We start from the raw sequence: 27,471 nt of genomic DNA, 5'->3' as shown, positions 1-27,471 counted from the left end.
AGGTAGATACATCCAGCTGCCACCAGACTATACTTGTTCTACTGCACTGAAATGACTTTATTATAACATTATGCCAAGACAAGACACCATGATTCAGTTATCTTGTCAATGGGGAATTATCGCCCAAACTCGGAGAATAAGGGAGTACATAAAATGCTACCCTAATTTTAGTTCAAATTTAATAATTCCACTATTCTATTAAATGTTGTTAATTAATTCAGTGTATAAAAAGTTCTATATAGAAAAGTCCTTGGACTTCAATGAACAGTTACAGGTTTCTCAAACTACTGCTTTCCCTTTTACAATGGGTGTCAAACTCGCCATGTCATGTTGCCATCAAGTGATGTATCACAATGGTTTGTCTCTTTATGGAGCTGGGGTGGGCATGGCCTGCATAACGCATCTGGCCCAAGGGCAGTCAGTTTGACACCCCTGCCTTATATTCTGGTATCAGACAGAATCTCTCATGAAACCAGTGGAAAATGCAGAACATTGCAGGAACAACTCACGTAAATTAACAACTAATATTGTGTTATGTGTAAGAAGCATAATACCAAAGAATTATCTGCCTTTTTTATTATACAAGAAAACTAGAAATATTAACCATGCGAAATAAAAATCAGACATCATTTTATGTTCATCTTTTGCACTTACATCCACACTGCAGAGAAGATCATTAAATCCCCAGACATGATTTGAAGAACAGCAAAGGGCTTTCAAGACTCCTAACCACTCTGAACTTAGGACTGTACAGCAAGCAGTTAATTCTGCACACAAGTTGGCAATATCATTAATTCTAGGAGACAAAAATTAAATTTTAAAAATCAGGCTAATAGTTTCACGACAGTCAAATATTTGCTGTGTCCAATGATCTGCAATCAAACACACTTTCTTTTTATTAACATATTTAGATAAAATAAATGTGTAAAGAAGGAGAAGAGAAAAATGAGTCTATGCTTGTAAAATATAAGGAGTTAAAATATATTATTTAAATTAATTCTGGGTATAAGCTATTTAAGAGTCTTCTTAAAATATTACTACTCAATTATCAAATAGATGGATTATCTAACAATTTTCAGTTAGAAGAGTTAGTCCTGTATCTGAAATTCAAGAGATTGCAATGTTGCAGGGCAATCTGATATCTTCCAATAGCAATACCACAGTACCTTACAAGAAGATGCATAAGCTTTAAGTAAAAATGCAATTTATAGCATCTGTCATATATGAATTTCTTAGCAGCATGCTAAGACAGTTTTATTTTAACAATGTTGGTTGAATGACTTATAAATATTGGCTTCACATATTAAGCCATAAAATATATTGGGTTTTTTCTTCATGTTTAGCACACAAAGCATATTAGGATTTAGGACATATCAGAATTTAGGGTAATTCCATCAGTGATGGAATTGTTAGAAAGCTTTATATCATCGGGGAACATTCTTATGCATGATTTTCCTTCAAAAAGATATTTATGTAGAAAAAGCAAATGTACCATACTATACTATACTATACTGTACCGTACTGTACTGTACTGTAATAGCAGCATAATTACAAATTTTAGAATTTGGAGGAAGGAAAACTATTATCTATCTATCTATCTATCTATCTATCTATCTATCTATCTATCTATCTATCATCTATCTATCTACCTACCTACCTACCTACCTACCTACCTACCTATCTATCTATCTATCTATCTATCTATCTATCTATCTATCTATCTATCTATCTATCTATCATCTATCATCTATCTATCTATCTATCATCTATTTATTTATTTATTTATTTATTTATTTATTTATTTATTTATTTATTTATTTATTTGGTTGATTTAGAACCCACCTGACTCAAGAATAACTCCATGCAGCTTACATTTAAAATAGGAAAACAAAAGAATCTAAACATCTGAACAAAGTGTACAACCAGCCAGCCAGAGCTTCACAAACACCCCATTCTAAGTCCTGGGAGAATACAGATTTTTAAAGACTTGTGTAACAATACCACCATCAGAGTGGGATATAAACTCCTGTCGGAGGGTATCATTCCAGATGGCAGACACAATGACAGAGAAATCATACCTTGTCATCCCCAATATGGTTTAATTGAGGAAACCAATGCATACCAAATGGTATGAGACCATAAGAGATATCCTGGACCTAGGTTTTGAAGGGCTTTATGGGTGATAAATAGCACTCTGAACTGTATTCAGAAGCTATTAGCAATCAGTTTATCTTGGAATAGTATCACATGGGTGACTGCTTGCACTGCTGCATTTTGAACTAACTGCAGCTTCTAAGTGGTCTTCAAGGGCAGCCCCATTACAGTGCATTACAAGAGCCTAATTGTGGAGTGATTAGAACATGAATAACTGACTAAAGGACCTACTGATTCAGAAATAGGCACAACTAGCAGACCAGATGAAGTTGAAATTGTGCAAAGATTCTTAGCCACAGGTGTCCTTCCCATTGAAACAGGAGCTGTGAATCCAATACAGCGCCTAGATTGTGCAACAGTGTTGCATGTGGGAAGAGGAACCCTATCCAAGAATAAAGATGGAAAATCCCCAGGTCCAGAGGCCAAAAAAATACACAGTCTTGGCAGGACTAAGTCTACATTTGTTCCTCTCCATCCAGCACTGCAAACCTTGGCACTGGGACAAAACATTGAAGCATCACCTGGGTGGCTTGGAGTTGAAGTGTACATAAACATATTAATGATATCAGAACCCAAACTGACTGATGCCCTCACCCAATTGTTTCATGTAGCTATTAAACAGAGAGGGACAGAGTCCCAGGGCACTCCACCATGAAGAGCTGTCAGGCCTTTGGGGTGTTCCAGACAAGAAGCACAAACCATGACTACTAACAATACATTTATTATAATGCTACACTAATAGAAAATTGCAAATATATCTTCTTCCTTTACTTTTACTTTCCAGAAAACTAGATCTCTAGGGTTCCTTCAGAAACACGTCACACGTCTCTCTTCCTTCTCTGGGCTGAGATACTTTTGCATGATAGTTGTCTAAGCTGCAGCTCTTCCTCCTGTTTTCTAAGGTCATTCTCATAGGGTCACTACATTCTCAGATCATTACAGGGGCCAAAGGCATGATTGGTTCTCCCTCCATTGTCAACACTGAACTCAGCCTCTGAGAGTGAACCAACATAGCACAGTGCTCGCAACTATCAAACCCTGCAGCTGGTCCAGCCAAAGAGGTGCAAACTCTTAGCCCAATCAGCCTGCTTTCATTATTTTTTTTAATATTTGAAATAAAATTTAGAGGATTGAATCCCTATGTCAAAATTATCCATGTGCAATTTTGTTCTTCCTGTATTCTTATAGGAACATCTTATGTCAGCACATCTTATAATGTCAGAGTTTATGGAAGGGAGCCATGGCAGGAAAACCTGCTGATAGGAGAGTAATCATCAGTGAAGGACAAGAGCAAGATGTCACGTTACGATGCATACCCTACTTCTTGTATGCACAAATGTATGCACAGAGTATGAGGAATAAACAGGGAGAATTAGAAATTCAAGTAAAAGATGGCAGATACAATATTGTTGCCATTACAGAAACTTGGTGGTATGAAACTGATAAATGGAACATACAGCTAGAAGGATTTAAATTATTTAAAAGAAATAGATCAAATAAAAGAGGAAGTAGAGTTGCACTATATATAAGAAATAATTACCTCTCTACAGAAAGAGAGCACAACAATGATGGGAGCTATCTTGAATGCATTTGGGTCAATATTAAAGGTTGGGGGGGAAATGACATTGCCATAGGTCTATACTACAGGCCACCCAACCAAGCAGAGGAAGTAGATGAACTTTTTGCTAGTCAGCTAACTAAGGTATGTAGGAAGCACACCACAATAGTAGTGGGGGATTTTAACTACCCTGACATCAACTGGGAAACAAACTCTGCACCAAGTGGAAGATCCAACAGGTTCCTAACGAACCTAGCTGACAACTTTGTTTCCCCAAAAGTAGAGAAGGGAACAAGGGGATTAGCCATATTGGACTTAATTCTCACTAACAGAGAGGAAATGAGAGAAGGAGTTGAAGCCACAGGAACCCTGGGGGCAAGTGACCATGCAATATTGGAATTCAACATTATGCAAACACAAGTAGTAGAACAAAGTGAAACTAGAATCTTGGACTTTAAGAGAGCTAATTTCAATAAACTTAGAGAGAGCGTGGGAAAAATTCCATGGATGAGAATCCTCAAGGAGAAAACAACTCAAGAAGCTTGGGAAATTTTGAAAAATGAGATTACAAAAACCAAGTCTAGCACAATACCAATGAAGAAGAAAAGTTACAGCTTCCAAAAGAAACCAGCATGGCTGCATAAAGAACTCTCTGACAAATTGAAAGACAAAAAAGATAAGGATAAAAAGTGGAAAGGGGGGACATAACTAAGGCAGAATATCAGCAAATAGCCCGGGCATGTAAAGATGAAGTGAGGAAAGCTAAGGCTCACAATGAAGAAAGGCTTGCCACAAAAGTAAAAAATAACAAAAAAAGCTTCTTCCAACATGTTAAAAACAAGAAAAAGGTTAAGGAAACAATTGATACATTGCTGGGAGAAAGTGGCAAGAAGGTGACAAGCAACAGGGAGAGGGCAGAACTATTTAACTCATATTTTGCATCTGTCTTTACACAAAGGGATAAAACAGTCCAACCTATCAAAAACAGCACCACAAAAATCAGATTAGGAACACAAGTTGAAATAGGGAAGAAAATGATAAGTGAGCACCTGTCTACCCTAGATGAGTTCAAATCACCAGGACCAGATGGATTACACTCCAGGGTTCTGAAGGAACTGGCAGACGAGATCTCAGAACCACTGAACTTTATCTTTCAGAGATCCTGGAGCACTGGGGAACTACCAGAGGACTGGAAAAGAGCTGATGTGGTTCCCATCTTCAAAAAAGGGAAAAAATAAATCCAGGAAACTACAGACCTATCAGCCTGACCTCAATACCAGGAAAAATTCTGGAAAAGATACTCAAGCAATGAATTAGCGAACACCTAGAAGCAAACAAAGTAATAGTCAAAAGCCAACATGGGTTTGTCAAAAACAGATCATGCCAGACTAATCTTATTGCATTCTTTGATAATGTGACAAAATTAGTGGACCAGAGGAATGCCGTCGATATAGTTTACTTGGACTTCAGTAAGGCATTTGATAAGGTAGACCATAACTACTAGATAAAGTAGAAGAATGTAGGTTAGACAGCATCACCACCAGATGGATTTATAACTGGCTGACCAACTGCACTCAACGTGTAGTCCTCAATGGAACTGCATCTTCATGGAGGGAAGTATGCAGTGGAGTACCCCATGGCTCTGTTTTGGGCCCAGTACTCTTCAACATCTTCATCAATGATTTGGATGAGGGAATAAATGGGGAACTTATCAAATTTGCAGATGACACCAAGCTGGCAGGAATAGCCAACACTCCAGAAAATAGGCTAAAGATACAGAAGGATCTTGACAAACTTGAACATTGGGCACTATCTAATAAAATGAAATTCAATGGTGAAAAGAGTAAGGTTCTACATTTAAGCAACAAAAATGAAATGCACAGGTACAGTATAGGTAGTACCCTGCTCAACAGTAGTAACTGTGAAAGGGATCTTGGAGTCCTAGTGGACAACCATTTAAATATGAGCCAGCAGTGTGCAGCAGCTGCCAAAAAAGCCAACACAGTTCTAGGCTACATAAACAGAGGGATAGAATCAAGATCACGTGGTGTTAATATCACTTTATAATGTCTTGGTAAGGCCACACTTGGAATACTGCATTCAATTTTGGTCACCATGATGTAGAAAAGATGTGGAGACTAGAAAGAATGCAGAGAAGAGCAACAAAGATGATTAGGGGACTGGAGACTAAAACATATGAAGAATGGTTGCAGGATCTGGGTATGTCTAGTTTATTAGAAAGAAGACTAGGGGAAACATGATAACAGTGTTCCAATATCTCAGGGGTTGCCACAAAGAAGAAGGTGTCAAATTATTTTCCAAGGCACCTGAGGATAGAACAAGAAGCAATGAGCGGAAACTAATCAAGGAGAGAGGCAACTTAGAACTGAGGAGAAATTTCCTGGCAGTTAGAACAATTAATCAGTGGAACAGCTTGCCTTCATAAGTTGTGAATACCCCAACATTGGAAGTCTTTAAGAAGATGTGGGATAGCCATTTGTCTGGAATGGTATAGGGTTTCATGCCTAGGGAGGGGGTTGGACTAAAAGATCTCCAAGGTCCCTTCCAACTCTGCTATTGTATTGTATTGTATTGTATTGTATTGTATTGTATTGTAAATGCAATGACAAATAAAATAATCACATCTAGTTTTGCATAGCTTTATCTAACTTTCTTGTTTTGATCTAATTGCAGACCCCAATGGGTAAGTCCTTGTGAAATCTGTCTAAATAAGAAGCTTTATATCTTACCTGTCTGCGTCTTGATGGCCCATGCAGACATTCATTAGTGCATTACACACAAAGCTATAGCGACTTGGTGCATTGTCACTCAGAATCTTGCCCAACATTGAATATTTAAGGCTGCGAATGGAGGGATTCTCAATAAAATCCAACATGAATTCAGGATCCCATAACAAATTGGAATTTGAAGGTTGAACGTTGCTATATATGGTCTGCTTTACCTTTGAACAGGCACTACTAAAAAAAAAGGAAACAGAAAGAATCAAGCAAGGAAAACAACCATTTCATACAAAACAAAGTTATGCACCTAATGAGTACTGGGTACAATTTACTTTGCAACACTTGCTCATAAAGGATTGTACATATAAAATAACTGAGAAGAATTGAAACTCCAGTTTTCAAAGAGACCACAAAATACACAGTTGAACCAGCCAAAATTGCATGATTGAAAAGTATAGTGTTGATCCCCAACCTTTCCAGCTCCATGGAGTGGCAGAAGTGGCAGGTTGGGAGAGGATGGTTTCACACATGTGCCACTTGCGCAAATGGAGCTTCACACACTCTTTTGCCACTTGCGTAATCCTTTTCCCAACAGATCACTTGCAGTATATTGTCTACTAAAAATGAATAACAATGGGTCTCAAAACCAGGTAACTCCTAGTCAATTCTTGAGTGATGGATTAAGATGTTGCAGTACAACAAAGGAAAAATGTAAGAAAACTTTTCAATAGCAAGTTCAAAAGCAGGAAAAAAACATATATATGTATGTATGTATGTATGTATGTATGTATGTATGTATGTATGTATGTTTGTATGTATGTTGTATTTGTGCTGATAAATAAATAAAGGGAGACTAGTATAGATCTATTTCAAGCTATTTAGCTCTCATCAGCTAGCTATACCCTTACTGGGATTTGAACCTGGGCTATATTACATACTAGGCAGGCATCTTAGCCATTAGACCACAGGCTCTTATCTGTTATCAGCGAAGCCAGGGTGAAAGGTATCTATTAGATTTTTACAACCCCCGGTATGCCCAAATATGGGAGGAAGATCACTACTTCCATTCTCTGTCCTTTGGCTCATCACAAGAGACCATCCAGGCAGAAACCCAATATTTTTACTGTTGCCTTTTTGTTACATTTTGTTGTATTTGTGCTGATAAATAAATAAAGATGCCTGCCTAGTATGAAATATAGCCCAGGTTCAAATCCCAGTAAGGGTATGGCTAGCTGATGAGAGCTAAATAGCTTGAAATAGATCTATACTAGTCTCCCTTTATTTATTTATCAGCACAAATAGAACAAAATGTAACAAAAAGGCAACAGTAAAAATATTGGGTTTCTGCCTGGATGGTCTCTTGTGACGAGCCGAAGGACAGAGAATGGAAGTAGTGATCTTCCTCCCATATTTGGGCATACCGGGGGTTGTAAAAATATAATATATATATATATATATATATATATATATATATATATATATATATATATATATATATATATATATATATATATATATATATATATATATATATATATATATATATATATAAAAATAAAGAGAGAGAGAGAGAGAGAGAGAGAGAGGAGAGAGAGAGAGAGAGAGAGAGAGAGAGAGATAATATACCTAAATCAAGTGGCAAAGGGTATTACTACATGGCTGGGTATGATTCCATACACCAAGTTGTCTATCTGTTTTATATCCTCTCCGACAAACATCTTGGACATTGTCATACTAGAAATAAGAGGGGCAGCAAATGCAGTCAAAATCTTGCTGCAGAGGTTTTGTAAAAAGAATGGAGATTTCCCCATGCCATATATATTGGGGGAACCACATCAGCATTAACAGAACCCTTAATTAGTAAGAGAAAGAATCTCAAATGAACATTCAACCCCTGAATATTTAAAAGACCCCTTGCCGTCCTTTACAGATCCGACTTAACATCTGGCAATTCCAGAAATAGTCTTGGTTAAATGTTTATTCTGAACATAGCTGTATGATTCAAAGTGCATTCCAAATGGGGTGACATTATTCCGATGCTTATAAACACATACCAATCTCTTTATTTATTTTTTCAAGCTTTTACTTTTTCCGCCCTGGTCTATAACACATTTTCTGAAAGCAGGCAGATTAGTAGTTTATACTGATTCCAAAACATCAGTTAAATTTTACGCTAAAATAAAATAATGGTACAATTCTCTATAAAGTTCTCATTCCAGAACTCAGAAGCAAACTTATCCATTACTATGTGTATACTATGCATAACAGAACCCTCACAGTACTGTAATACGTGGCAGTGACGTAAAGAGAATTTTAAAACATTAATGATTTGAAACAGGCTTATCTCTGTATAAGCACAGAAAATGTTTCTCAATCACTAGAAAGGGGAGCATGAACCATATATACACAAATATAGAGTACCACATACACACTATTCCTTTTTAAGATCAACATTAAATACAGCACACAAGAGCCGTAAGAAAAGCAGTAAGACCAAAAAAGTTAAAGGAATAAGATAAGGCAAATCTAGCTAAATCTAGTTCCTTTTAACACCTTCTTGTGGTTATCTATCTTTGTGAATCATCCATAAACTGCTTCATATATTGTCTTTTATTCTTTTAAGTTTTCATTCCCTCTCTTTTTGATTATCTCAATCCTTCTCTTCACCTCCATATCCTAAGGTGGCACACCCCCTTCTTAAGAGGCTATCCTTGGGCCCAACTGTATTGGAAAACATATGATCTAGTCTTTCATCTTCTCTTTTATGGAACATTGTTGAGAGAAAAGTTAGTTTCAGTTATAGAGAGAACTGGATGAATAATCTGAACCCTTTTTAACCTGGGTTCATGCTAAGATATCATATGGAGAGTACATTGGTTGTGGTTATGGATGGCTTTTGGAGAGCTTGAGATGGAAATGGTGTAACTGACCTGGATATCTTAGCGGCTTTCAGTATCATCAACAATGGTATCTTTCTGGATTCACAATAGAAAATTTCATTTATGTATAATGTTTCTTTAATTTTCTAGGTCAAACATGTATTAATTATTAATTATTAGATTCATATACCTTGTTGTAGCATAATATTCACTACAAATCATATTGTGTTATCAAATAACAGCATGAGATCAATTGCATACTGATTAAACAAACAGGGATGTTTCCAAACACCTCTAGAATATCCACTAACATTTTGACTACCTTTATTCATCAATATATTAAATGAAAAAGATACCCTAAACCCTTATCTTACTTCCTGTTCTATACTGAGCCACTTTCTAAACATTTCAGTTATTCTCAGAAATATTCAGCTATCAACCTTAATAACTAAACACAATTCAAACATCTTTACATAATAATAGACTTTGTCTGAATCAACAATCACAAGTCTTTTTCACATTCATACATCTCTCAATAAGGCAAACAGCAACATTCCAATGCATGATAATGGCATTCTTTTAATTGTCAGGTACAAACACATTCTTCACATATATATAAAAGAAGTCACACTGCTGTTCCAGATATAGAACAGCAGTGGAAATGGATAGATACATTAACTCTGATCCAGATATGGAATCAATACTTTTAGTCTTTTCAACATACAACAGTTCTGACTTGTTTTCATCATTTTTTGTGAAGACACTAACATTTATAGCATTTGTTTCAATTTGTGTAATTTAAAAGCCCAACAAAGCTTTAGAGAAAGGAACAGGAAAGATCTGAAAACCATTATTATACATTCATTAAATTTCAGGACTGGTCATATTAGATAGTAGAATATAGGGGTACCACTGAAGGCATGATAATAACAGTGGACAGATGAAAAAAATAAATATTTGCCAAGTTATATAAAAACTTAGGACAGAGACAGTTAAGCCACAAAATAATTTGGTACTATAGTGTTGACTTTGACTTTGAAACTGTGCTAAGAATTAATTTTGCCCCTAATAAAACATATTTTGTCCCTTCAGACTAATTAGAACTATAACAAGTGGATTAAAAGACCCATAATAAATACCTTATACATATTTTAGTGCATTTTTAAAGCAATAGGAAAAACTCAACACTTGGTTTCTCAATACATGCAAACTTTTAAGAAATACTTTTAAGTTTCCTTTAAGCAACCTGTCCACAGTGGAAGGTTTAAGAGATTTGCAGAAGTAGTATTAACACAGCAAACAGGCAGAGATCATGCTTGGCTTTTCAACATATGACCAGAAGCTTTAGAAAGTGTAGATAATATAACTCATTTTGAAAATGAGGTTTTTTTTAAAAGGAACTTCAATCAAAATGAATAATACATAGGAAGTCACAGTATGTTAACTTCTGATTTGTATAAAAACATTCTTCAAAGAAAACAGAGGTAAGAACTTCATTTGAATTTTTTTAAATTAGATCATCTGATTCTACATTTTAAAAAATGTAAAATGTTTACTTTGAGTTATATATCATAATCTTATTGGAAAAGCTAAGCTGTATAATACAACAAAAGTAATATACCTGTTCACTTCCGATACATTGATATATTTTGTTTGTGTGTGTATGTGTGTGAAAATAGTACTTTCACAGGTAATTTAAACCAGACTTTTTAAGTTGTCAGTTAATAGAAATAAAATTATGTAAATTGAATTCAGTAAGGTTGAGGTGACTTTAGCCATTTTTAAAAAGTAAGGTTGACTTCCCCTATTTTGGTCAACAGATGCAAAGCCAAAACATCAAGAAGCAATACTTTATTTCATATTCCTTTTTTCAGAAGTGAATTATTTTATGTGGGATGGCAACATATTAATATTAGGATAGCTATACATTTATTTATGGACAAATATCTCAGAGAAATCAGTCCTATTTGTGAATCTATTAGAAAACAGAAAAAAGTTGAAGTAAAATATTAACTGAAATCAATTATAATACTATGCAATCCTTTTTTTTAATAATGTGCATGTCTTGTACTATGTTCTCCAAGTTGTATGCAGGTTTCACAATTCATAATGAGAAATTTGCCTGGAAATCTGTAGAACTGAAAACCTAAGAAATCTGAAGGGAACTTTTGGGGGAAACTTTCAAGTCCAAGAAAATATGTCTAAAATATTAAACAGAAAAATCCCAAATTCTATCCCCTTCTAACCATTTATTTACAAAAATTATTTACTGCTTTCTTCTAACTGTAAGGTCAATTGTTAAATAAGGATGGAATAAAAATTTCCATAGCAGAACCAGAAAATATGTGTATCAAATGCCAAACAGAAATGTTTCTGTTATATTTTAGAAAGAATTCATTTGTTATAACAAACATTAAAACAGGTAATAGTGTATATGCATAGAAAAAATAGGTATTAGGAAAATGAATGTAAAATTGTGTTAGCAAAGATTGGATAAAATATATAAAAATGTCAGTAATAGGAAATTGTAACTGAAAACATATAAAACATTTTGTGTGGAAGTGCCTATCTAAGTCAAAATGAAAGCATGTACATGATCTTTTTAATACGTTGTAAAAAAGCATCTAAATAAACTTCTTTATACTTCATAACAGTCAGATGTGTTGGGATTGATGTTATTAATTCCAATTCCATGAGCTATAGATCCCATACATCTGAAAGATAACAGACTGATGAAGGATTGTTGCATGAAAGTTAGTTGAAATATAAAGTAAAGTGTACATTGTTACTACTAACCTGAAAAGATCTCCAAATTTACTTCTAAGATAGCTACAGGATCCATACAGATCATACAGGTAGGCTAAAATACACCTTTCAGGGGAAGAGCATTCTGATGGATTGACTATGTGTTTGACAACACCACATAATCTATAGAAAGATAAATTCATTATTAAAAATTAGAAGTCAGTCACAGTACTGTCCTTTCACATGATTTAAAACTAAAGGATTGAATATGGTCTTAAAACCTATTCTGAATTTCCAAGACAGCGAATAATATTTATATTTAATTCTAGAAATACAATTGCATACAAACCAGATGAAGAATTTGCATCTTATGTGCTTGGAGCTATCTATGACCCTCTAATGTAAAGCCTTCTAAAACATTGCCAGCAAATTATAACTGTAAATGTGATGATTTGGGGAAATAATCAAGTGCATGGGAAGTAATGAAATTAAGTGTATATAATTACTTAACAATTATTGTTTAATTCAACTTTAGATTTATCTTGGCTTGCTGGAACTCAACTCTAAAGCTAGATACAACCTCAGTCTAAAACAAGGTTCTGTATATCCACCCTAGCTATGTTATGGATCTGTCTATACTACAAATATTTTGATACTCTCTAAGCCATAATAGCTGATATGTACAAAACACAAAACACACGGTCTCTTCAATCAATGTAGTTAAAACTAATCTGGTTATAAAAAGTGTGTGTGTGTGTGTGTGTGTGTGTGTAATTTTAAGGCTATAAAAATAACACTTATAGAATCACAAAAAAAGAATTCAAATATATAAAACCTAGAATTAATGTGGAAATGTATCCTGTCCAACACGTAAATGTATCTATATTGTATTAAACTACAATTCAGATCTTCCTTCTCGGATCATGGCCTATTTTAGAATTGAATTGAATTGAATTGAATTTATTAGATTTCTATGCTGCCCAATCCCGAAGGACTCTGGGCGGCTTACAGAAATGAAAAGAAATTAAAAGAACTTAAAAACAATAGGACACACGAAGTTAAGAAAAGGAACGCAACAAACACCCAATCAGAAGGCCTGCCGGAAAAGCCAGGAAGAAGTCATTAGCTGAGAGATAAGGCTACTTCAGGCACTTTAAAATCTTAGATTGGGAAAATAATGAGTATTTGCATTTCTAATTCTATTAAGTTTCTGCCTTTCTGATTACATGAAGGTGTTAAATTTATCATCGAACTCTCTAATAACACTGCATCCTAATTACAAACTGAACATACTAACATTAGAAAACTAGTGTTTGAAAAACTACTACAAACCCTTCAAAAACCTGAGCAGTTTGATCTGGATTCAAAATGAGGCAAGCATGATAATGCCTTAGCACAGCTACAATGCAAACACACAGTCCAGTTGTGTAATTTCCTGCCAGGCTGGATGACTTCAGTAGTAGTTCAGCTTCCACCACACTCAGCTCATTCAGCAGCTAAAATAAAAGGTTAAATATCGCTTTAGGATTCCTCTCTAAATCTAAATGCCACAGAATTGCATTGTAGTTGTTTGCAATTGCTGAACTATTTAAGTGGATATACAGTGGTTTCCGATAGAAAAAATTCTGGCCTCCTAATCAAATCCTAATCAAAAGGTACCTAGTACACACTAATTTGATCACATCCACTCAATGAAGTGTCCTGGCCTTCTATTACATGTAGTTGTATTCATAGTTTATTTAGAATATTATCTCAACCAAGAACAACAAAAACTTAATTATTGATCTAAATGATATGTTCAAGAAACCACAGCTGAAGCCATTCATATAACATGGATTTTATGGATCTATATTATGGATCTATATGTTCCCATGAACACTTGGTAGTCAGAAAGCATCATCACACTGATCTGACACTCCTGCACTGATACTCATTGCTTATAGCTTAGAAGGCCTTAATTCTGGCTTCCTGTGATATATAAATGCTCTTCCAGTGTTGCAATCTCTTTTTATTAGAAGAGATACATTAAAAATGTAATAGATTACGGACAAAAATATAAATACTCTCAGGCAAGTCAATAATTTGCAATGATCTTCCCTCACCTGAGAAGTCTTTGACTTTTCTCACAAAGTTCTATATCTGGAACAAACTTCTATTTATTCTCTTTCAAAAAAGATTTTCCAATCATTAAAGTATACCAAAGTTGAAGTGAATCTGAAATACCTCGACTCTCAGAAACAAATTCTAGATTTAGATATTTCTTAGCATGAAAAATTGTATTACTGGGGTTGGATAGAGCGTAGTATTGTAATTATGACTCTAAATGCTATGTAGTTTCCTGACTTAAGGAGTGAAAGCCATTTTTACTCTTCATGAAGCACCTTCGCTTCAGAAAGGTACTAGAAACTTTGCCTTATTTTAGCTGAGAATGGAAATAAACTACCATGCCATCGGAATGCATGCATACTGGCATTTGCAAACTTATTGCTAACATCACTAACACAATATCACTGCCATTCACAGGAAGAGGCAAAAAAAGAAGCCCACTACATTTGTATGTGGTTGATGTCACATGAACATGCAAAGTGGAAGGACTTTAATCATGCTGCTGCAACTGTTATCTTGCCTTTTTGGATCCCACTCTCTCCCCACGGACACAGGTGCCTAGCGCTGACCAGCTAAATTGGGTATGAATTATCTTCATCTATCTTGTAACATCTAATTATTTTACAAGATTCCAATGTGGTCAATGCAAAATAAAATTCTGCTGATTGGGAAGTGAACATTCTACGGATCGTGAAATATCTTGCATTCATTCCTTTAAAACTGGCTTCAGAGAGAGAGAGAGAGATTTCCATATTAATAAAATGGAATGGGGGAAACTTAGCAATTCTCTTTCCAGTTATTGAAAGTATTGTTTTAAATATTTTGCAGTTTTCTTAAAAGCTCTTAAAGTTGGAATAAAATAGTTTAAATAAATAAACTTCATTTTAGGTACCTGAACAGCAAAGTCAATAAGTCCATTAATATTTAAAGCAGGTTCCATTAGATCAAAGATAAATTCTATGTGATGAGCTAGTGGAAGATGGTATGATGTTCCTGATGCAAAACTAGTAATCTGCTCCAGAACATTGTTGGAGATCTGTTTAAAAACAAACAGACCCATTAGCAAAGTGAAGCACTGTGGGAACCAGTACAGCAAAAAATTAGAAAGCATACATACACATAACTGTAAGGGGTGGGATGGATGTATAAAGTTATAGAGATATTAATTCAGAGAAAAATTATAGACCAAGGTGAAACTGAATATCTACAAAAAGTCTGTATCTGAAAATTAGGCTTCATGGATGAGTTGATGCTTTGAAGCTCTGGGAAAAGGTAGATGCTGGATGCATTAAAAGAAATTTATTTATAGAGTGTACAGTTTCATGGCTTCTGTTTATTGATGAAATGAGTAATACCACATGAGACAATAAACTATGGTCCTATCTTCTTTGGAGCAGGTATGAAACTGGAGGACATTCCTCTTATTTCCCCAGAATTATTTTAGGGGGAATAGAAATGTATACTTCCATCTAAATAATTCAAATGACAATCAGTTTGATGTAGTGGTTAAAAGCACCTGAGCTAAAAAAAAATGTGAACACTGTACATTCTAATTTTGCTTTATGTAGAAAACCAGGTTTGCCCTCGGAAGTAGGCAATGGCAAGCCGGTTCTGAAAATTGTTGCAAAGAAACTGTAGGTCAAGTGTTTTTTCCAATGAGACTGGCCTATCAGGGCAACCTGATCTACCCAACTATGGGACAGAGCATACTGCTTCCACTTTTGCCTTTCAGTCCCAATCCAAGAGCCCTCTTCCTTTATTTCTTTGTCGGTAAATTGTAAATTCAACACAAACTGCAGGTCCTTCTCTAGAATGTTACCAGAAACCAAGAATGACTTAAAATCCTACGTATAAGCATGAATATATATATATATATATATATATATATATATATATATATATATATATATATATATATATATATATATATATATATATATATATATATATATATATATATATATTGTATTTGTGAGCATTCTGCTTCTTTGAAAGAGATATCACTTGGCAATTTCAGTTATGCATATATTCAGTGTCTTGAGGTCATTTTATTATGGTTGTATTGCTTGACAACTTATTATGAAAAGGGGGGAACCGACAAAAAGTTAGGCCTTCTCTTTAGTAACCCCAATATTTTGGTATTCTTTCCTCCCAGGAAGGTGCTTGGCCCTCTTGTTGCTGTAATTTACAAAGACATGAAAGCAACTTTCAAAAAGCAATGGTCATTCAGCTGCTATTTGTTTTTTAATGTACTGCATTTTAAAGAGGTTGGGAGGTGGAATTTTATTCTATTTTATAGTAGGCTAGGAGGTTTTAATATATATTTTCAACATTGCCTGAAGTTGTGTGATAAAATCAATTTTAGAAAGAAAGAAAGAAAGAAAGAAAGAAAGAAAGAAAGAAAGAAAGAAAGAAAGAAAGAAAGAAAGAAGTACAAATATTACCTAATGTTACAATAATAATTAACAACTTTATTAAAAAGCAGATTTTAAAGTTAAAGTTAAAGTTAACCCCCAAACTGCTGCATTTTTTTGTCTACAATTAGAAATTCATCATTCCTTGTAATTTTCTAATAATTACTAACTGTTGTAGTTCTATGTGCTTGTCTCATGGTATTTAGTGGAAAATATGAAACTTAACTCAGACCAAGTTTAACAATGGCATCCTTCAAATTTAAACAGTTTCTTCCTCCAGCCTGCCATACTTTCCTCAAGTTAAATTTTGCAGTCAGTACAAAATTCCACTTTCTATCTTTTGTCCACAAAGACAAAAATGTACCAGCACTGAAATTCTTCCTAGCTCAGCCCTAGAATAGTTTTAAACTCTTTTAATTTGTTTCAACACCACTATAAAGATTTAGTGTGGTGAGAATGTCTGATTTACACTCTATTGTACTATTGAAATTCAATGAAAGTATTACAAAAATGAGCTTGCAATGCTGCTGTGTCTGTTTTCTTTTGTGTTTGGCATCAAAGCAAGCACCTCCAGCTGTTCATGCAGGCTAGGGCTAATTTTCTAGTGATGACTATAGTATGAATCAAGACTCTTAAGTTCCTGGCAACTGTGATTTAAAATGACATAGGGAGAAACTTCATTTAAAGTACTTTAGATCAGGGCTTTCAAACTTGATTTCATTGCGGGATGCATCAGGGTTGTGTTTGACTTCAGAGGGATGGGTGGGCGTGGTCAGGATGGGCATGGCCAGTTTGAGGTTACTCGTGTCGGGAGTGCCTATGGTGGCCGGAGCGCTCTGCCAGCCAAAATGGAGCTCCATTTTCACTAGCAGAGGCACAGCAGGCTGGTCTTTTGCTGTTTCCAGGGTGGCCCTGTGGGCCTGGTCTAACCACCCCATGGGCCAGATCCGGCCTGTAGACCTTGAGTTTGACACCCTTGTTCCAGACGAACTAACTATTATAACTTGAGAATGAAGACAGAGGCTCTTATTCAGTAACACTGTAACCAATTTTAATGTAGCAGTAACCTGAGTGAAAGTAACAGTAACTTGCAACAAAGTAACTCTAGTAGACCGGGCTGTGTGCGCGGCTAAATGAATGTAACAAGAAGTAGACCGGGTAGTCTGTGGAGAAGAGGCAGCGAAGCAGTTCCGAGTATACCGGGTTGTTCGGCTGCTCTGGTAGATCGGGGTGGCGGTTGGAGAGAGTCTGCCCTTTTATATTCCAGCAGACTCGCGCTTGACAGCTCAGCAACTGACAGGCGCGTCTGATTGGCTAAGACGCGCCTGGCTGCTGCCGAGCTGTCATTCGTAACAGCGAGGACTACCTTTTACTATACAACACTAACAATTACATGTGATTCAAAAGTTAGTAAATTTAGTAGGTTAGTCTGAAATGTTTTCTTTGTTTTACTACCCACTCATCTAAAATCCATTTTCCAGCATCTTCTCACAGTCCAATCCTTTTTGTATACTCAGAAACACATGCACAAATTTTCAGTAATTTAGCCCTGCTGTACTCATCTAGCAGTTCTTTCCCTGTGATGAAACTTCCATTTTATACTCCATGTATATTGTATTACGTTCTAACTTCAATGCGATTTCTGTTATTAATGCATAGTAGTACCTGACTTGTCACTTGATGCTGGTCAAAGTATGAGAGCTGCTGAAGTTTTGTAAATACAGTCTCTAAAGTTGGAAATGCCTCCTGCCTGTTCTTCCTGACTTTTTGCCCTTCGTCGCCACCTAAAACATAAGTTTGTTATGCTTTGCAGTAAATAAAAGTCATGTCTTTTTTATGTCAAAAGCAATTTAAAAAAAAAAAAAAAAAAGCATCTCTATTTAAATATATTTCTGAATCAAGAATATGAAATTACATTGCAATCTGGTATGGAAAACCCTCAGCTTCTTCCTTTTTTAAAAATCACCATACTTTTCAATTTACAATCTTACAATGTTCATATAAGTGGCTTCAGAACAATGCCATAAATTCTTGTAAGAAAGTCTTCCCCTGTATGGTATTTGCTTACATTTTCTAAATTGGTTATGAAAAACCAAACCATATAATTGCAAGCTAATTGCAAGGAAGAGCCGAGGTGGCGCAGTGGTTAGGGTGCAGTACTGCAGGCCACTTCAGCTGACTGTTATCTGCAGTTCAGCGGTTCTAATCTCACCGGCTCAAGGTTGACTCAGCCTTCCATCCTTCCGAGGTGGGTAAAATGAGGACCCGGATTGTTGTTGGGGGCAATATGCTGACTCTGTAAACCGCTTAGAGAGGGCTGAAAGCCCTATGAAGTGGTATATAAGTCTAACTGCTATTACTATTGCTATTAATTATAATTGGTTTACACGTTATATGCGTCACAGCAGTCTTAAAATAGTTATTCTCAGAAGCGTAATTCTCATTAAAAACTTAAAAATGTTATAAAGATGTCCCTTCTCAACCCACAACTGTGCTATTCTATGCACTGCAAAATAAGCATCAACAGCTAGTTAATTACCACTCGTTTCAGAAGTGCTTTTCTTATTTAGGATTTTCAGAATATCTCGGGTAATCTTCTTCAGTTGATGCCTGGCCTCTTCACGTTCCTTTCCAACTCCATAAAGAAGTATCATGCGCTGGTTATATTCATGACTTGATGATTCATCCTTTGAATCAGAAAAGAAACAACAGGTATTGACAAATAAATAAAGTACATCGCTTTTCTAATGATAAGAGAGTATTTCTTCATGGCTTTTCTATGAAGAACTGACTGTCTGGGAATTATGGAAACAAAAGTTCATCTATGATACTAGAATAGCAAAGGCAGACCCCTTCTTAAAAATAATTACCATATTTTTCAGACTATAAGACACACAGGTGTATAAGATGCACCAAGATTTTGAAGTGGTAAGTAAGAAAAAAAGCTTTTTTTCCTCCCCTACCCCAGGAGTACTCTGCAGGCTTTTGCAGGGCTGAGGGAGGGCAAAAATGTCCCCATTGTTGTGAAAAATGGGCAGAAAAATGTGGGCAGTTTCGCCTTCCCCCGGTCCTGCTGAAGCCTGCAGAGTACTGCTGAGGGCTGGGGAAGGCAAAACACCTACGTTTTTGCAAAAAACGGCCTGTTTTTTTGCCCATTTTTCATAAATATTGGATGCGGGGGTGGGACTTCAGTGTATAGGACACACCAACATTTCCATGCTCTTTTAGGGAGGAAAGGTGCATTTTATACTCCAAAAAATACAGGTAACTACTTGAAAATAGCTAGTATATTGGATTTGACATTATTTCAGTAATGGAAGTTCTGATCCACTGAATACTTTAACAAAAGGTATGAGAAAGACATAATTTAAGCAAGCTCCTCATTTTCCCTAGAACAGTTGTCCCCAACCTTTCTGGCTTTGCAGACTGGTGGCAGTGGGTGAGTAGTAGCAGTGGTGTGGGGTAGGGAGGGGATGGTTTTGCACTTGAAACCTTAATCTCATGATATGTGCAAATAAATGTTTGCATGCTCATTCACTGCTTGCCTGGCCCAGTTTCCTACAGACCAGTGGTGGGTTGCAGGCAGTATGCTCCAGTACGGACGTACCGGTGCCTCCCCGGAGCCCTGGGTACCATTCCAGTATGGTGCTTCGGAGGGCCCGCCCGCCCAAGCTCCTTTCCTGTTTTTAAACTCTTTGGCACTTCTGTGCATGTGCACGGCACATACAGCACCTGCGCAATGCTCTGCTGAGCAGCTGGAGGCTCGCAGATACGTTGCTGGAAGGTAAGATGCATGTGTGCGCTGCATGTGTGCACGTGCTGCATGCATTCATGTGGAAGATGCCAGGCCCCGTTGCAACTATACCGGTTGCAACGGGATCCAGAACCCACCACTACTACAGACAGTGTACCGGTACCGGGTGATGGACTGGGGGTTGGGGACCCTGCCCTAGAACATTCTCAAAATCTTCAGGATGCTTGTACAAGTTTTGTATGTATGTATGTATGTATGTACGTACGTACGTACGTACGTATGTATGTATTCAAGTAAACCTTTATGTTCAGTTCATGCATATTAAAAACAATGAAGAGTGTAATATAACCATGAAGTCTGATGATAGAACAGGAGTGAGAAAGGCACAGGTTCTAGTCCTCCCTTAAGCACAGGAGCCAGCTGGGTTATTTTTGATTGTACAAGAAAGTAATGGAATACCACTTCTGAAATCTTGCCAAGAAAACTGCATGGATCTGATCATGAAGTTACCAGGACTCAGGATTCAATAAGAGGAGAGAAGAGGCTTGGCTTCAAAAATATCATGAATACAAAAGTGAAGAACTCTATATATAGAAGCAGTAGTCTTTAAATATGATTTCAAAGAAAATAAATGCATTAAATATTTAGTGAACCCAAACTGAGGCTACTCTTAATCTGATTGGAAGTGTTCTTCACAATGTAAAATTATAAGATATTTCATATATTTCATCATAAGCCTTCCTATGGGCAACTCCCAACAACCCCAACCAACAATAATAATGGTTAGCCATGCAGAAATTTTCTTCATGTCATGAAAATTTGAAATTTTTGATGATAAAATATTAGCAGATCATAACTCTGATCAACAGGGTTTATAAATTTGCACAATAGATTGTAGCTTAAAACAAGGCTTCACATAAAATAATAAAAATGCACAAAGAATACAGTATTGAATCCATTCTGAAAAGAGGTACTTATCTTTTACTAATCATAAAGCCATTCATTTCATTAATGTAGTTGAGCTACCCAGCATAGTTCCTTCCAAAAAGCTTTTAAATTATATTATGGGGGGTATTTTGGGTTGTTTTTCAGCAGTATTGTTTAATTTGATTTGCATCAAAAGATTAGGGCCAGACTCTACTAGCTTACATGAGCGCTCTTCTAGTTGAATTTAAAAGAATAATGACACTGGGCTATGAAATATTTTTTAAATTATTTTCTTAATCAGAAAACCTTCTATTATTATGATGCAGGACAGTAAGTTTAGAAAAACTGGAACCCTCCCTCTGGTTTCTAATTGATTATATTGCAGCTGTTTAAAGGAAAAAGTAAAATTAAGCCCTTTACTTCCCCATATGTGCTCTGACTCACTCAGTTCTATCACTTCTGTTTTGCAAGACCGATCTCTGCTGATGGAGTTTGCTACATAAGCCTTATTTTGGAGCAAATAGTCAATCCAAAATAAAAAGAGAGGAAAACAGATCAAAAAACCTTTCCAGGAAAGGTAACTTTCCAATGAAGGAAAATCCAGACACTTAAGGTAACTTCATATTTTTCATTGTAATTTTAGGATGCATTTCTGTTCAATAGACCTTTCTTATGATTTGCAGAAGCAAACAGTTCAGTATATACATTTTAATCTTTTAAAACATTCAGATTATTGATGTTTTATTTTGTTTTGCTGTAATTCTGTAATGTTAAAGTAAAATCCTCACTACAATGGACATTTCTGCAGTTCTGAAGTCCAAGAACAATTCAATCTATATCTTCTAAAAGTAAACACATTTTTACTTCAGTTTATTTTGGACAAGATATATGAAATTCTGATCTTTCAAACATTTAAGATGCATCTTAAATATAAACATGTCTTAAATATGAGTGTTTGACATAAATGGACAAAACAGCATTCACAGGTATTTGTGTATACACTTGTATTAATTAACTTTGCCTATCAAAGTAAAGCAGCTGGAACATTTTTTACTTAAACTGACTAAATGAGTTTTCTTCGATTTGTTTTGGTTTTATGAGGAAATTGCAGCACTAGGATTACTATTAAAAGGTCTCTGAGTTCAATGATATTGTCGTCATAATGTCTTTATTTTTTTTACAATACTGACATTCCTTCAAGTTAATTATATTGTTCTTCCATGTGAGTACATTACTTTGTGAGTGATGTATTATAACAATAAATTGGTTGAATTTTTTCATTTAGAATCTCAGTTATGTGGGTTCTTGAAACAGGGTGTATTTTTTTATTTAAAGACTTTTATTGTTAAAAGAAAAAAAAACATTAGACATGGTGAAACCATCTTGGTGATCTCTCCACCATACAGAGTATAACACAGGTCTCTTGTGTATTCAATATCCATTACTACTTACTAACTATATATACATACTTAACCTCTTCTATATGATTACAATTACAATTACAGTAGCATATTGTAATGCCTATATTGTATCTTATTTCAGTCTATGCATCCTTGTTCTTGTTTGATCCAACTTCCCATCGTTAAATCCAACCACTGATAAAATCTATCCCAGATCTCATAGTACTCTGTCTTTCCTTTGTTCTTCAGTTCTAGCATCAGTCTCAGTTCTAGCATCAGTCTCTATCACATTCTGCCTAGTCAAGCATTTTCTTTGTTATTTCTCTTTCTTCGGGTATGCTTCCACTCTTCCATTTCTGAGCATAAACTATTCTTGCAGCTGTTAAAATATGTAGTGTTAAATATATTTGCTTAATCCTCTTTGACAATTCCTAATAGGAATATTTCTGGTTTGAGTTCCCATCTCTGTCCAGTCATTTCTTCCAACCGTCTTCAAATCTTTTGCCAATATTCTTTTGCTTTGCTACATGACCAATACACATGGTAGTAGGTTCTTGGAAATTGACCACATTCCAGTATTTAGGTGATAATTTTTTATACAGTTTGGCTAGCCTGGCTAGAAGTAGGTGCCACCTATAGAAAATTTATATAGGTTCTCTCTGTACGATGTGGCCAAAGTCAGTTTCCTGAAACAGGGTGTATTTTATATGCTTATTCTCTGGATTACAGAGCTGTAAACCTAAACTGTCAATTATTTATTTGCAACATTATTTAATTAGGTCTTTTTGAATTTGTACTTTGCAATTCCTAAACATGCAGAATCTTTTCAGCAATGAATTTCCCAAACGAATGCTTCCCATGTGGGTTGGATTTTCAGTTTAGCATCGCTGGCATTTATGGCAGCTGCACCTCAGATCGTTTGAAGGGCATCGTTTCAGGACAGGTCTACTGCTGACACAGTGTTCCGATCACTGCATTGAAAAATCTTTCTATGCCATAAGTTCTATATTAAAAAGCTATCCATGCTGTTACTTGTATACAGAGAGGGCTTAAAAATACTGGATTGAAGCATTTATTAAAATAGCTGACATTTATGACTAATGTGCTTGTTTTGTTTTGGTAGAAAGCAATTAACGCTACGATGGGACTAGACTTCAGCCCTCCTGAAAACAGCAGCAATTGCACCACAGACAGCAAGATGAATCAAGTTGTCTTTCCTTTGTTATATACTATTATCTTCTTTATTGGCATAATCATGAATGGCCTGGCCATGGGAGTTTTTTTCCAGATCCCCAGCAAATCAAATTTTATTGTCTTTCTCAAGAACATAGTGATTTCTGACATCCTGATGGTATTAACGTTTCCATTCAAAATTCTCAGTGATGCAAAACTGACTTCCTGGCAATTGAGAGGGTTTGTTTGCAAGGTAACTCAAGTCATATTTTACTCCACCATGTACCTCAGCATTATTTTTTTTGGACTTATAACAATTGATCGATATCTGAAGACTGTCAAACCTTTCAAATCATCAAGAATTAACAAACCACCAGCAGCCAAGTTTTTGTCTATAATTATCTGGGTTTTCATGTTTTCCGTTTCCCTCCCAAATATGATTTTGACAGACAAGAAGCCAACATATGAGAATGTGAAGAAATGTGCTGACCTAAAATCTTCCTCTGGACTACTATGGCATGAAATTGTTACATATATTTGCCAGTTTATCTTCTGGATTAATTTTGTTATCATAGTTGTATGCTACATACTCATTAGCCAGGAACTATACAACTCCTACAAAAGAACAAGACGTTTGGGAAAGGCAAACAAGAGGACTGTGAATATCAAGATTTTCTTAATTATTGGTGTGTTTTTTGTCTGCTTTGTTCCTTTCCATTTTGCTAGAATTCCTTATACTCTGAGCCAAACCAGAGATGTTTTTCAGTGTTCAACCCATAATATTTTGTTTTACATAAAAGAGACCACTTTGTGGTTGACTTCCTTGAATGCATGCTTAGACCCATTCATTTATTTTGCCCTCTGCAAATCATTTAAAAAGTCTCTTTTAACCAATTTGCATAGATGTTTAAGGAGAACAAGAGAAGATCATAGTAGAGAAACGACAGATGAAGAGACACCAATGTAGATAAACAAGAAACCTAGTCAAATATAGTTTCTATCACTCTGATTTAAGTTATATTTTCTAATAGAAATTTGTCATTTTTGGTTTTACAGAAATCAGGAATTACATATAGCCCATGATACTAATAACCAGCTACAGATCATCACTGCTGCACTTTCTTTTAATATCATAGCTACAAAGAATGATTCACACTAAGAAAAATTAATTGGACAGTAACAAAATTTCTGTACACTTAAAGAACAAGGCTCTTTAGAGGAAGCAGGGAGCACTAAGTATACAAAGAATGAAATACTATTAAGAAGTTCAGTGATAGTGATAAGTAGACATCACTCAGAAATCCTATAGACTTAAAAAGAAAAAGGTGTTTCAAAATCTTCAACCCAGAAATTGCTATTAGTAATTTTTTATTAACATCTTTTTAAGGTCTAATTCCCAGACATTCTAAATCAACACCTTCAACTCCCTTTCCCTTCAGAAAGGCAAAACTATTTATGCATCAATAAATTTTTGCATCATTTTTTTTCAAAACACCTGAGCCCTTTGTTTCTTGTTTAATTAGAAGTCTATTTTCCTTGAATTACTTATGTAAACTAACCAAACAATTTTAATACATTACTTGGTAGTTTATTTAGTTAATAAAACTAAATAACACTGGCAGTTATTTAATATAAATCATTTCCCCCCAAATTGTGGAAAAGAGGCATCTAGTTTTGTTTATAACAATTTAGTACCACAAGTATTTAAGAAAACAGGATAAGCAGTACTATAAGCATTACTTTGTAAGTATTACACTGTAAGGCCATATTATTATTTTTACTTTAGAATAAGATCTTATTTGCTGCATATTAGTGTCTGATATGAACTGTACCATGAAATCTATGATATTTAGTGACCACATAGATTTTTTTCAGGACTTTATATCAATAAACATCTTATAAATCACTGTTTGAGTGCCTTCAAAAAATTTTTAAGAAATAAAATAATGTCCTATACAAATTATTTTTGTTAAATGATGTAATATTTTGGAAAAAAAAAACCTGCATAACAGAAAATATGTCTTTGAAAGAAAGAAAAAATTTCTGCTTAGTAAGTCTTTTTTTCTAAATTGCTTTCTTAAGCTGAATAAAGTTCTTCATGCTTTTCAATTTAATTTTTTTTAAGTACATAAATTAATTATAATTCTGGTATGGATGTCATGTAACACACAATATAAAACTAAATTTTACTGAGTTGAAAACGGTAATCAGTTGCTAACTAATTACTAAAAAAAACCTGTGAAGTAGCAAATTATAAGTAAGATCATGGCAAACGACAATTGCAAAAGTCACAAACATCAAATCTCAATCACAGTATATGAAGCTGATTTAGAAATCTTGAACAATATGTTTGTATGATTGGCAATTATTTCATCAAATTCACAAATTACTAGGGAACAGTTTTGACCATTGTTTTGCTTGATGAAATTGCTGTGTAGGATAATAGTAGAGAAATTAGGGGAGTAAATAAATGGGAAATGAAAGCAGTTTTAGGTTGTGGTTTGTATATTTAAAAAAAAAAACCAAAAGGAAATAAGACACAAGTGGAACCAATTAAAAAACATATATGAAAATCTAATCAGAACATGATAGATGTCAACGTTTGTAACTTGATGTTATTTAAGCAGTCCTTCTAACTCGCTGCAATCCACCTGATTTGAATAGAAATATTGATATGAACAAACATCTAGACAAGTTCATTTAGGGTGAAACTTATTTCAAGGACACAATAGTTGTTTTCTAACCTGAATAATACATGCATTATAATATATATTGCTTGATTGTAAGCACTGTAATTCCTATTTCATTGAATAATATGCAAAAGAAACATTATAGTTTCACTTTTATCAAAAAGAAATGGAAATGCAAAATCTTTGCAAAAGCGTAAATTAAAAAAGACATTTGGAGAATTAGGCTACATTTAATATCCCCCTTCTTAGTAAATTCTTCAAAAATCCTAATGAACACAATTCAATTCACTAAAAACTTGTTCATCTTGCCAGATATTTGTATCCATTCAATGCACAATGGTGGTGTTTAGTTATAATATTGTATCCAATTTTCTTTTATTGTTGTTGTTGAATGGGGGTTGCCTTCACTATCTGCTTTAATTTGGCCATGCTTTCATCTTCTCCACAATGGCTTACAAATTTAAAAATCTCATAAAACTATAGTGGTACTCAACTGCTTTGAAAATCATTGAATTTGTTACTTTTTAATTTGTTCATTTTGTCCCTTTACTCATCATTTGTTTGGTACTCAATGCACAAGGTAGAACTTGTCAGTACTAGTTGGCTTGTGACTCACTACAATAATCCTTATGGGAAGAATTTGTTTGGTAACTGTCATTTTTGGTACTCATCACGCCTCCTGGAACCAATGGTGAGTACCAAGGTACAGTGTACCGTAAAATACACCTTTTGGTAAAGAGTTAGGAAACCAGGATAACATTAACATACACTAAAAGCACATACAATGGATGGTATTGGATAAAAATCATGTTGCTTTGGATAAAATTCTCTCAAGAACTTTCAAATAGGGTGATAATTAAAAATGTTCTTCTGCCCTCACTACTTCTCTTTCTTTAGATATTTAGCTGAGACACAGAATAGAACTTTCAC

General features: G+C 35.0%; 2 protein-coding genes across 5 annotated transcripts in view; one reads left to right on the top strand and one right to left on the bottom strand.

Annotated features, from left to right (window-relative positions):
- The window catches only part of MED12L (mediator complex subunit 12L), a 191,333-nt gene that overhangs the window by 38,413 nt on the left and 125,449 nt on the right, over positions 1–27,471 (bottom strand). For 3 of the 4 annotated variants that reach the window (XM_032225905.1, XM_032225903.1, XM_032225904.1), the window contains 7 exons: positions 19,137–19,284; positions 18,263–18,381; positions 15,076–15,219; positions 13,410–13,573; positions 12,129–12,260; positions 6,463–6,690; positions 655–796 (listed from right to left, as the gene is read on the bottom strand). In XM_032225905.1, coding sequence (XP_032081796.1) covers positions 655–796; positions 6,463–6,690; positions 12,129–12,260; positions 13,410–13,573; positions 15,076–15,219; positions 18,263–18,381; positions 19,137–19,284 — 1,077 coding nt within the window. The remainder of the gene's footprint in view (positions 1–654; positions 797–6,462; positions 6,691–12,128; positions 12,261–13,409; positions 13,574–15,075; positions 15,220–18,262; positions 18,382–19,136; positions 19,285–27,471) is intronic. The other variant, XM_032225902.1, reaches the window with a different exon arrangement.
- P2RY12 (purinergic receptor P2Y12) lies at positions 21,742–25,788 on the top strand. Its single transcript, XM_032225914.1, has 2 exons — positions 21,742–21,891; positions 23,802–25,788. The coding sequence occupies exon 2, from the start codon at positions 23,820–23,822 to the stop codon at positions 24,816–24,818; it is 999 nt and encodes a 332-aa protein (XP_032081805.1). The 5' UTR covers positions 21,742–21,891; positions 23,802–23,819; the 3' UTR covers positions 24,819–25,788.

The sequence above is a fragment of the Thamnophis elegans genome, chromosome 10, assembly GCF_009769535.1.
Source record: "Thamnophis elegans isolate rThaEle1 chromosome 10, rThaEle1.pri, whole genome shotgun sequence".
NCBI lineage: Eukaryota > Metazoa > Chordata > Lepidosauria > Squamata > Colubridae > Thamnophis > Thamnophis elegans.
The sequence above is the reverse complement of the archived record's forward strand: the minus strand, read 5'-3'. Positions and strand labels throughout refer to the sequence as shown.

Bases quoted from the DNA above. Each gene is read 5' to 3' on its own strand.
- P2RY12 (XM_032225914.1), top strand. From the start codon at position 23,820: ATGGGACTAGACTTCAGCCCTCCTGAAAACAGCAGCAATTGCACCACA.